This window comes from Mandrillus leucophaeus, unplaced genomic scaffold, assembly GCF_000951045.1.
Source record: "Mandrillus leucophaeus isolate KB7577 unplaced genomic scaffold, Mleu.le_1.0 Scaffold402, whole genome shotgun sequence".
Taxonomy (NCBI): Eukaryota; Metazoa; Chordata; class Mammalia; order Primates; family Cercopithecidae; genus Mandrillus; species Mandrillus leucophaeus.
In genome coordinates, this window is record NW_012104277.1 from 737,281 (window position 1) to 749,990 (window position 12,710).

At 40.8% G+C, this 12,710-nt stretch overlaps 1 protein-coding gene across 5 annotated transcripts in view; it reads left to right on the plus strand.

Moving 5' to 3' along the window:
- The first annotated feature begins 6,364 nt into the window (after positions 1 to 6,364).
- Positions 6,365 to 12,710, plus strand: part of TRIM69 (tripartite motif containing 69) — a 40,369-nt gene continuing 34,023 nt past the window's right edge. For all 5 annotated transcript variants that reach the window (XM_011992088.1, XM_011992090.1, XM_011992091.1 and 2 more), the window contains exon 1: positions 6,365 to 6,712. In XM_011992088.1, the coding sequence (XP_011847478.1) occupies positions 6,707 to 6,712 (6 nt within the window). In that variant the 5' untranslated portion in view covers positions 6,365 to 6,706. The remainder of the gene's footprint in view (positions 6,713 to 12,710) is intronic.

Sequence of the window (12,710 nt, forward strand, 5' to 3'; positions counted from 1 at the left end):
TATTCATGAATAAATACTCTACTGTATAGGTACACTAAGTTTAGTTTATCCATCATTAGTTAATGGGCATTTGGGTTTTTTCCACTTTTTGGCTCTTGAGAATAAAATGTGGTTATAGATATTCATGTATACATTTTTGGTGTGGACATAGGTTTTCATCAATGCTGTTGAGTATATATGTAGGAGTGGAATTGCTGGGTGATATGGTAACTCTATGTTTAATCTTTTAAGGAACTACTAGACTGTTCTCCAAAGCTGAATGTACCATTGTGTATGAGAGTTCCAATTTTTCTACATCCTCACCAACACTTATTATCTTTTTTGTTATAACCATTCTAGTGGATATGAAATGGTATCTTTATGGTTTTGATTTGTATTTCCCTAATGGCTAATTACGCATTATTTAAAAATTATAAGCTAATTAATTTTTACAAAGATTTACATGCTGTGATTTTGACAACTTAACTTCTAGATCACGTGCCCAAAAGTCACAGAGCCTAGACCCAAACCAAGCCTCTCTAAGGCTAATGCTTGAACTCCATCCTCTCTTTCCTAGAAGACAATCTGGAATAAATTTTTCAGAACTCCATTTGTTGCCTCTGTTAGAAAGAAAACACTGGGCAAGATGAACCTGCAAGTAGACTAAACGGTTTATTTCTTATTTGCTGTTAGGAGTGTGTAAGGAGAATTTTTGGTCTCCCATTTTTACTTTATAAAAAATGATTGAGTGGGCCAAGCACAGTGGCTCATGCATGTAATCCCAGCACGTTGTGAGGCCGAGGCAGGCAGATCACTTGAGGTCAGGAGTTTGATATCAGCCTGGCCAACATGGCAAAACCCCATCTCTACTAAAAATACAAAAAGTTAGCCGGGTGTAGTGGCATGCGCCTGTAATTCCAGCTATACGGAAGGCTGAGGAATGAACATTGCTTGAACCCCGGAGAGGCGGAGGTTGCAGTGAGCCAAGATTGTGCCACTGCACTCCAGCCTGGGTGACAGAGTGAGGCTGTTTATCAAAAAAAAAAAAAAAAAAAAAAAAGGAAAGAAAAGAAAAGAAAAGAAAAAGCTCTTAATTGAAGTAGTAACCCTTTCTTGGGTGTTTAATGATACTATGTTTCTCTTCATATAAGTGCCCCTTGGATTCCTCCTCCCCACTATCATCAGGTCATGGAATGGGGAGGGGCACTCAGTTTCAACAGCAGTGGTCTCCAAATTTTGTTCAAATGCATAACTATAAAAAATTTTTGGTATACATTCTCTACATATAGCTATACATTTTATACATATACTACTATCAATCTTGATTTAGACATTACTAAAGCTTAATTTTTCTCTCATTTTTTTTCCATTAAAAATTCAGATCGAACTATCTTACAGGTGGCTCCCAGAAGACCCACTCCCTGTGGGAGCACAGCAGTTGTGGAGGTGAAGACAGGACTGGACCCAGAGTAAGAGTTCATATATGCCAGGAAATCTGACCTTTAAATTCTTATAAATCAGAGAGTGACTGAACAACAGCAGTGAGACATTGAAGACTTTTAATATTTGCAGTAAACCTTGGCATAGATCACTTACTTCCCTAAGACTGAATCCAAAAAGCACAATGGAATACTATAATAAGCTGTGACAGCATGGTGAACTCCAGACAAGCCTGAGCATTCCCTAAAGCCAGAGGAGGCCCAACTCCTAACATAGCTTTGGATGCAGAACTGATAGAACTTGGGGAAAGTAATGAAGTAGTTGACCTCACCTGTGAATCTCTAGAACCTGTAGTGATTGACCTAACTCACCATGACTCTGTTGTGATTCTTGAACAAAGGAGGAGGCCAAGAGCAAACACAAGGTCACTCCAAGACCAAACTGGCAGTTGTGTGGTGAACACTGATGAGGAGGGGTTGAAGAGGGACAGAGATGCATATACAACAACAGTGCCCACCATAATTCCTTGCAAAAAAATTTTTATTGTCATATACTACCTGGTTATATTTAGTGTCAAGTTTGTATGGATGGATACTCAGAGATTGAACTTAGTATACAACACATCTACTCTATAGAATGTGGCCACATCTGTAGTCAGTGCTTTTGCACTTCCTTTAAATATACTACCACTTGCCCAGTTTGTTTGAAAAAAAAAATCAGCCTTCATCAGTATCACTGCATTTATATATGATGTATGCCTTGTTGCTCAAGACAGAGCCTGTGGCTGGATTTTTCCATGTCTTTGTGCAGGAACTATGGGTTGTTGGCATCTAACACTCTGAGCTTAAAGACTGATTTTTAAAATTGCTATCTGCAGTATGTAAAAAACTCTTTGATTTCTCACATGCTCTGGCACTGCTTTTTGTTTCCTTTGGTTTTATGCTTTAGCGCTGGACTTTGGTTGCCAGAGTGTGCCAGATACTGGGGTCGTCCTTAAAGCAACTTTCCCTTTCTTATAGTCATCAATTTTTAGTTGAATGGAACCCCTCTTGACCAAAGTGACCCCAGAAAAACCTTAAAACTGAGTTCCTGGCCATGACAGGATGGGAGATCAGACACGCTTCATTATACCCCCGTCTCTTTTATGGTTTAGACACAACAACTGACCAGCATTAATGTCAAATTAAAGATCATAAGGCTGACGGAACAGACCCTTTGTGGCAATAACAAATTATTCGTAAGACCTAAGGCCATGCCAGGCAAGTGTTATGTCATGAACGCCTACACTTAAAGAATAAACTATGTTCTAACTGCCACAGGTTTTTCTATTTATTTTTTGAGATGGAGTTCTGCCCGGCCAGTTTTTCCTTTTTGTTTAGCAGCTAAACAAGCACCAGCTGAGATAAGCAATTTTTTTTTTTTTTTTTTTTTTGAGATGAAGTCTTGCTCTGTCGCCCAGGCTGGAGTGCATTGGCCCAATCTCGGCTCACTGCAAGCTCCGCCTCCCGGGTTCACACCATTCTCCTGGCTCAGCCTCCCGAGTAGCTAGGACTACAAGTGCCCGCCACCATGCCTGGCTAATTTTTTTTTTTTTTTTTGTATTTTTTTAGTAGAGACGGGGTTTCACCGTGTTAGCCAGGATGGTCTCGATCTCCTGACCTCATGATCCACCCGTCTCGGCCTCCCATAGTGCTGGGATTATAGGCGTGAGCCACCGCACCAGGCCCAACCTGGCTAATTTTTAATAGAGATGGGGTTTCACTGTGTTAGCCAGGATGGTCTTGATCTCCTGACCTTGTGATCCACCTGCCTTGGCCTCCCAAAGTGATGGGATTACAGGGGTGAGCCACTGTGCCCAGCCACTTTCTTTTGATAAGAAGACCACTGACTATAGGCTGGTTCTGGCCAGTTTACAGAGGCTAAGCACTCTTGTTCCTTCCTGTCCTGAACAGGCATTTTGACTTATAGGGCCTAATTGTCATGCATTTAAATGTTAAGTCTCCACCTTAGGCCTGGCACGGTGGCTCATGCCTGTAATCCCAGCACTTTGGGAGGCTGAGGTAGGTGAATCACTTGAGGTCAGGAGTTCGAGACCAGCCTGACCAACATGGCAAAACCCCATCTCTACTAAAAATACAAAAATTAGCCAAGTGTGGTGGTGCACGCCTGTAATCCCAGCTACTTGGGAGGCTGAGGAAGGAGAATCATTTGAACCTGGGAGGCAGAGGTTGCAGTGAGCTGAGATGGCACCACTGCACTCCAGCTTGGGTGCAGAGCAAGACTGTCATGAAAAACAAAACAAAAAAAGAGTTAAGTCTGTACCTCAAAGTGAACATGGGTTGTATGTTACATGCATGTTTGTTCAATAAGCATGAGTCAGGATGACCTTCATGATTATTCATGACTCCTCCTGTAACCTGTTGAATATGTACGTTTAGCCAACCTGTTCAGCATCAAGTTCCTACCCCAACCCCTCCTCCTTTGAAGTGCCCGTCTCTGGTCTTTGCCAGAGATTGTACTTCCTGGCCTGTGGGATGGCCACCTTGCAGGCCTTTAACCCTTTATAAGAAATAAAGTCTCCTCTCCAAATTTCTGGATGTTGTGAGTTCTAAGTTAACAAAGTAAAGAGGAGGAATTTGGGAGACTGACAACTTTGCAAACCAGAGCCACGATAGAAGTTTGAACTTTTACTTAAGAGAGAAATAAATGTCATTCTTGCTTAAGCAACTTTTATAGTGGGTATATTAGTCAGGTTGACATATAAAATTAACCATCACTCTGGGTCTCGTTTACAGTAATGGAATTTTTTTATTTTTTTTATTTTTTGAGACAAGGTCTTACTCTGTCAACCATGCTGGAGTGCAGGGGTGTGATCATGGCTTACTGCAGCCTTGACCTCCTAGGCACAAATGATCCTCCCACTTCAGCCTCCTGAGTAGCTGGGACCACAGACACTGGCTAATTTTTAAATTTTTTGTAGGGACAGGGTCTCGCCATCTTGCCCAGGCTGGTCTTGAACTCCTGGGCTCAGGTGATCCTCCCACCTTAGCCTCCCAAAGTGCTGAGATTACAGGCGTGAGCCATCATGCCTGGACACTGTTTTTAAATAGTGAAAAAAAGGACTTGAAGTACTATTTGTGAAGATTGAGACCTCTTGCTACATAGGATTTGGAATCACAGGCTTCTAGAGATGGAAGAGGTCTTAGGAATTCACATTTTAAAAAAGGAGGAACTGATACCCATAGGAGTTAAATGTCTTAGCTAAGGCTACCCAGTGCTCTGGTGAGAGACAAGGTTTCCACCTTCTAGGCCAGTACTTTTACCCCTAGGCAAAAGGTTCAAGAATGTGCAGGCGCCAGGCTTTAGTAAAATCAGCTATACTAAGCATTGTCAAATGTTTTAGCCAACAACAAAAATAATCAAGATGAAACAAAATTACTTTTTTGATTAAGTGATCACCAGCATTTCATAGACATTTATTTGACAAAGGTTTTGATCCAACAAATGCCATGTACTGTCAAGGTGAGCAAGACAGAGTACTACCTACCCTGCGGTTGTTCACAACTTAGTGGAGGGGCAGACATGCAATCAAATATTAGAATACACTCTGTTAAAGCCACATGTACAAAGATCTAGAGTGCTATAGAAATGTGTAAAGCTAGGCCAGGCATGGTGTTGCTCACACCTGTAATCCTAGCACTTTGGGAGGCTGAGGTGGGAAGACAGTTTGAGCTCAGGAATTTGAGATAAGCCTGCGCAACATAGTGAGACCCTGTCAGAAAGAAAGAAGGGGAGAGAGAAAGAGGGAGAGAGAAAGAGAGAGAGAGAAAGAGAGAGAGAGAGAAAGAGAGACAGAGAGAAAGAGAGACAGAGAGAAAGAAAGGAAGAAAGATAGGAAGAGAGAAAGAAAAAAGAAAAAACAAAGAAAGGAAAGAGAAAAAGAAAGAAAAAAGGATGAAAGAAAGAGAAAGGAAGAGAGAAAGAAAAAAGAGAATGGGAGAGAAAGAGAAAGAAAAAAAGAAAGGAAGAAAGAGAAAAAGGAAGGAAGGAAGGAAGGAAGGAAGGAAGGAAGGAAGGAAAGCTGTGTTTCTCAACTGAGGAATGATTCCAACCCCTGACCCCAGGAGACATTTGGCAATGTCTGGAGACATTTTTGTTATGACTGGAGAGGAAGGGGGTGGCTACAGGCAACTAGTGTGTAAACGCCAGGGACACGGCTAAATATCCTAAAATTCACAGGACAGCCCCTCTGACTTAAAAGACTTAACAGGCCCAAAATATCAATAGGGCTGAGGTTGCTAACCTCTGGTATACAGCCAGCAAAATATCTTCTAGAAGAGACAGGGAAGTGGGTAAAGCTTGGTTTGGGGATGAGGGAGTGGTTAGGGAAGAGTTTAGTAAAGAGATAAAGACGGGGGTGTAGGGGAAGGGAAACTCCCAGCCGAAGGGACAATATGTACAAAGCTGCAGAAGAGTCACATATTTGGGCAATCCCAAACATCGGGGAAAGAGCTGTGGTCATTAAGGCTGGACAGCTAGGCAGGAGCCAGACGTGTAAGAAATCATATTGAGTTAGAGGAATTACTGTAAGAAAAACTGTTTGGCTCTATGGTGGTTCTTTATAAGTCACGCAGGAGCATAGTGCTGGGACATCTCTCTGCGGGCGAAAACTGCTGAAGAAAGCTGTATGAAAGAAAGCTCATCCTGCTTTCTTAGGGCCTGGTGTTTTCCAGGCCTGTGTTACTGTCTCAGAGACAAAGTCAGGGCTGCTTTACTGGAATATGAGAGGTGAACTAGCTCTCTATTAAAGCCACTCAGCTGGTGTCTTGATGGTGTGATGGGATCACGAACAGGGGTGAGGTGGTTATTTTTCATGAGTTAGGCTTAATATAGGCTGCTGCTGACGTGTATTTCCTCTTTCATAGAGCATCGCTAGTCCAGAAATGGGGAGCTATGAACCTTAAGATTAGACTACCAGTTTGAATCTAAATGAGCTGCCCTCTTCTCCTACAAAAGAAAAGTTGGGCAGGTAGGGTATTGTAATGAGGGTTTCTCTTTCTCTTAAGCAAATGATGATCAAAGCAACTGACAAACTGTCACGGAATCTGCCAGACCTCACTCTGGCCTTGCTGCTTCTCTCCAGCTCCTGAACTTTTCTTCCTTTTGTCATGCTCTGAGCCCATTCCTTGAAAACTAACAGGTCCCTGACTTCTGGTCTGCAGACATCCTGGGCCTGCCGAGCTCTGATTCAAGTGCCTGCCTCTGCCCCTTGGTGGGCTGAAGCTTCATGGAGGTAAGTGATCCTTTTTTTACTTAGCAGGGCTTCTAGGAATAGTGTGGAAAACAGGATCATAGAAGAGGATATGGATTTGGGAGCACAAAAGGAAATTAATGAAGAGAAGTATTTAACTTGTGACAGCTGGTAGCTACTATACTCTCTCCAGGCCTTGGAATAACTGATAATTTAGACTAGAGAAGCTGGTAGGAAAGTAATGAAATCCATCAAAACATTTTGAGAAAAATTAAACCACATACTATACAAAATTTGCCTTCATTATCAATGTAATCATTTTGTTTTAGATTTAAAAATTATTATGTATAACTTGGTTTGCTTACAATACCTTCACATTTGATTATTTTGTATTTAAGGCAGAGTCGGTACTCAGATAGTAAACATTTTTAATTGAATTCCTTCCTTTAAGACCTCTTCAGAGCTAAAACAAAGGAAGTTATATTCTTCTCAACTTAGTGTTTTCCTGATTGTTAGACAGACAAAAGAAAATGCTTATTTACTACATGAAAGCTTGAAAAACTCACTAAAATTCATCGACAAGAGATGTTGACACAGGGGCCCTTGAATCCTGAGTTATCATCCATTTCCACCAGTTTCCACTTCTTATAAAGTTTAATTTCATTATATTAATCATTAAGATCAGTTTCTAATTTCCTCTATCATAGGACCTTTAGGTTTGCTGTTACTCATCTCTGTCCTCAGCTATTGAAGCAAACAGGGCGATAAGCATTTTGTTTATAATTTCTAGGGGAAAAATAAACACTATTGCCTATACCTACTATATTCTTATTACTTTAAGGCCAAGTCAGTGAAAATAGACACTTTTCCATAATAGTAAAAAAAACTGTTTGTGTGATAGTGAGCTTCCCATTACTTCAGACGTTCAGGCAGAGGTTGGAAAGGAGTGAATTAAATGGCTTAAAATTTCTTTCAACTCTGAGAAGCTCCGAGAAGTCGGAAAGTTCAGAATCTTTCCTTCTGATGTGAAAATGGCATGACTCGTGAAGCAGGAGTGTGTCTTGCTCTTAGGTTTGGGCTGGCTGTGCCATATCGTTTGTCTCTGTGGAGGAATTGTATTTTTTTGCTCTCAAAGTTAATTATTCATAAAATCTGCCCATCAAAGTTTAAAAATTACTTTGAAGGAATAAAGGTTGAAAAGCAAATGAACTCTCCTTAGACATCTTAACCATGATTTCAAAAGTTTACAACACAAAACTTCTCAGGAAAAAAATGTCTCTGGTAGAAATTAAGGATTTCTTATGCAAGCTTCCAAAGACTTCATAGCTCTAACCTTTGCCTTTTCTCTGCTCTTTGAGAATATGCACAGTGAACCAAAGGAGGAAGAGACGTTCTTTCTTTGTTTTTTTTTTAAAGACAGAGTCTCACTCTGTTGCCCAGGCTGGAGTGCAGTGGCACCATCTCAACTCACTGCAACCTCCGCCTCCAGGGTTCAAGTGATTCTCATGCCTCAGCCTCCTGAATAGCTGGGACTACAGGGGTACACCACCACTCCTGGCTAATTTTTTTTTTTTTTTGTAGTGGAGATAGGGTCTCACCATGTTACCCAGGCTTGTCTTAAACTCCTGACCTCAGGTGATCCTCCTGCCTCGGCCTCCCACAGTGCTAAGATTAAAGGCCTGGGCCATTGCGCCCTGCTGATGTGCTTTCTTATAAAGTGATTCCTGCCAGCCGCGGCTTTATAAGGATGAATATCAATTCCTGACTCGAGTTTCTCTGTCTCCGCCTTGAGGTTAGACTTCCCCTAAAAGGGGCTGGCAGTAGATGTGCTTCCTAAAAGATTTCCAGGTCCAGAAATTTTAGAATCTCCTTTGGTTTCCAATTCTATGTCTCCCTCTAGCGCAATAGGAAGTTATTGCAGATATTTTGCCTCACAAATTTGATCCATTTAATAAATTCAATTCCACAAAACATATTGATGGGCTTCCTGCTGACTCAATGGTTAATAGGCTTTGGGGTCAAATAAAGAGTTCAAATCTGGGACTCACTACTTAATAATTGTGACTCTGGCAAGATACTTTAAACAATCTAAGCTTCAGTTTCCTTAAATATGTGGTAATAATACCTATCTCATAGGGTTGTTCTGAGATTAAATGAAATGATGTATGTAAAGCCTCTTCCACAGTGAGTGCTCAGCAAATATTAGCTAATATAATTAATCTCTTGTTTTACAGAAAAGGATATATTATTGAAAGCCAGGGGAATTGGCACACCTTCAGCTAGCAAGATGAATTAACCATATAAAAAATCAATCAATCATATAATATCAACAATTAATAACATGAAATATATTTTCATATCATAAAATTAACCCTTTTGAAGTTTACAATTCAGTGGTTTTTAGTATATTCACAAAGTTGTACAATTATCACCCCATCTAATTCCAGAACATTTTCATTTCCCCCAAAAGAAATTCCATACCCATTATCAGTCACTTCCCATTCCTCTTTGCCCTGCCTTGGTAACCACTATATAATTTAAATATACTTTAAAAACGCATTGAATAAAATTCCTGAGTGATATCCACCTTCAAAAGACACTACATTCACTAGGATTACAAACTGATGCTGGTATGTATTCCTTCTCCTAGATTACCTTCAAGTGGCCAGATTCTTCTATACGTTTTATCTTATTCAGAATGTATCTCTTTTTAAAGTTTTTGAGACAGCTCTGACTGGCTTAAAATGCAATCTTTTTTTGAACTTGTGTATTTCCTGATAGGCATATTTTTCTGGGTTTGGTCTTCTTTTTCATTTATAAAAATAGAGACAGGATCTCACTATGTTGCCCAGGTTGGTCTCAAACTCCTGGCCTCAAGCAATCCTCCTGACTCAGCCTCCCAAAGTGGTAGGATTATAGGTATGAGCCACCATACTCTGCCCTAGATTTGGTCTTCTAAGCACATATTGAGGGGGTGGAAAATAAACAGACATTTTTCTCTTCCCTTCCACAGAATTGCCCATTCAGCCTAGTACAAAGAATGAAGTCATCTTCTTTTTAAAGCTTTTATTATCTTTTGGTTAATGTACTTTCTTTTTTTTGAGACGGAGTCTCACTCTATCCCCCAGGCTGGAGTGCAGTGGAAGCTGCTCCTTCTGGGTTCACGCCATTCTCCTGCCTCAGCCTCTCAAGTAGCTAGGACTACAGGCGCCCACCACCACACTCGGCTAATTTTTTGTATTTTTAGTAGAGATGGGGTTTCACTGTGTTAGCCAGGATGGTCTCAATCTCCTGACCTTGTGATCTGCCCATCTTGGCCTCCCAAAGTGCTGGGATTATAGGCATGAACCACCGTGCCCGGCTGGTTAATGTAACCTTTAGTAAATTATTAATATGTAAAAGGATGGTGAATTAAAAATTTTAATTGTACAACAAAACCATGGGGAAGGAGACTAGAAATATGACTTTTCAACATGTTATAGAGAGTTCTAAATTCTGAGGCCCTTTTTAAAAAAAACTAAAAAACTTGTTTTGGTAGGCTATGAAAAACACCAGAAGATTTTGGAAGGCAGAGGAGGGTTGGCAATTATTATTAATAATTAGACTTTGCAACTGATTAGATGATAGGGAAGAAAGAATTGAATAAAATATCTAAAGATAACTCAGATTTCAAAACTGGAAGATTGATGGTACAATAAATACAAATAGGGAAGTCAAGAGATGGAAATGATTTAGGGATAAATATGAGTTCGGTTTCAGTCAGGTTGATTTTCAAGGACCCAGTTGCGGGCTCAAGAGATTTGGGAGTTATCTTTATTTACAGACTGTATATAAAGGTATGGGAATGAATGGCTCACTTGGTAAGAACAAAGTGGTTAGAGGCAGAAGAACTAGGACAGTATCGTATTACAAGGGCCAAAGGAAACATTAAATAAGTCAAGGAAGATAGAGATTGACAGTGTCATTAAACAGTGTTTGGCAAACTCTACCTTAGCACCCTAAGAAAAAATTTCAACAGAGTGCTATGGTAGAGGGTCCATTACAAGAGCAGAAATTCAGGCAAGTTACCTTAAGTGAAGAGGTAACTTCGCTTACTTTGTGGATAAATATTTGTTGAGCAAGGCATCCTGCTAGGCACAGAAATCCCAGGAAGAACCAAAGGACAGAGCTGTGGTTAACATAATACAGCCATTCTCCACATTTGTTTCTCTCTGTAATTCTCGTCTCTGCCAACTAACTAGCTCTCTCTACTCTGCATCTCTGCATTTCTTCTGATTTCTGTTTAAAATTTATCTCCTTATTCTGTTTTCTCTTTCAAGTCCTAAGCGCTACCTCATGGCAGTCTTTAAACTTTCGTTCTTACTTTCGACTTCTGGATTCTCCCTTTGTTCAAAGATTCAAATTCATGAGAAGTTCTGGTTTGCTGGATCATCTTTTTGTATTAGGTCATGTCTTGGATTGCTGGACAGCCTATGAAATGAGTTTGAAGCCCAACTGTGGCCTACGAGAGGGAGTGGAGGCCACATGGTGTGTGTAGGCCCAACCTTTAGCATGTACTATGGGAAAGACAGCTACTGTGATTAAGACATCTAGCAGGTATTAGGAATCAATCTTAGTTTAAAATTCAAGTGTGCAAAGAGTAGCACTTCGTATTTTCTATAACACCGCTAAATATTGGCTTTGCGTTCCCATTCCTATGGGCTAGAGGTAAATTTGTTATCTTTCAGGAAAGGCATCCACACTGATTAACACTGAAAGTCCATTACCCAATCTAGACAAGTTGATATATTGAGGACATTTTGAAATATTCTGCCCACCCCCAGCACATGCGCACGCACACACACCCACACACACATACCTTTAAATATATAGAAACATTAAAGTGTCAAAAACGATTTAAGTGTTAGTTTTTGTTTGTTTGTTTTTTGTTTTTGTTTTTTGAGACAGAATCTTACTCTGTCGCCAGGCTGGAGTGCCGTGGTGCAATCTCATTTTTGTTTGTTTGTTTGTTTTTTGTTTTTTTTTGTTTTTGAGACAGAATCTTACTCTATCGCCAGGCTGGAGTGCCGTGGTGCAATCTCAGCTCTCTGCAACCTCTGCCTCCTGGGTTCAAGTGATTCTTCTGTCTCAGCCTCTGAGTAACTGGGACTACAGGCACCCGCCACTACGCCTGGCTAATTTTTTGTATTTTTAGTAGAGACGGGGTTTTACCATGTTGGCCAGGATGGTCTCAATCTCTTGACCTCATGATCCACCCACCTCGGCCTCCCAAAGTGCTGGGATTAAAGGCGTGAGCCACCACACCCAGCCTTAAGTGTTAGTTTTTAAATGGTGGATTAAAAACTGATTATCCCCCTTCTTAGAAACTCATCCTTCTTTAAGTAAAAAACCACAAGGAGAATGAAAAATAGACAAACAATTTGCAATGAAACTAAAGACATCAAATAGCTTGGACTACAATCTGTGAGGAAGGACTGCCAAACATAGGGAAAATCAAGCAGGAATGTGAGGGAGGATGCCTAGGGATGTGGACCTTACATGAAGGGAGGTGGTACTTTTCCAAAGAAAGTACCCCATCCTGTTGGCCATGACCCATAAGCCCTGGTACAGAACAAAGAGAACAGGCAAGCAGGCTTAAGCTGGGCTTTCCTGCAACCATTTGTTACACAGATTTGAGATATAGGAAAGGTGAAGTTGAACAAGGACAAATAGGCCGTATTTTCAGAAATCAGTCTGTTGCTGATGTAGAATGGAGGAGAGAGACTCTGCATTTTAAACGATGCTGCAGTGTTGATCACGGGGAAAAAAGAACCCATGGAACATTGTTTCATAAAGAAAACAGCCTCAAATATAACCCTGCCTCCATCCTCATACAAGTGTCTTGCAAATAGCTGATTCAGGAAGAACTCACCTCATTCAAAGATGTTTAGAGAAATAAAAAATAAATAGCACCGGCCGGGCGCGGTGGCTCAAGCCTGTAATCCCAGCACTTTGGGAGGCCGAGGCGGGTGGATCACGAGGTCAGGAGATCGAGACCATC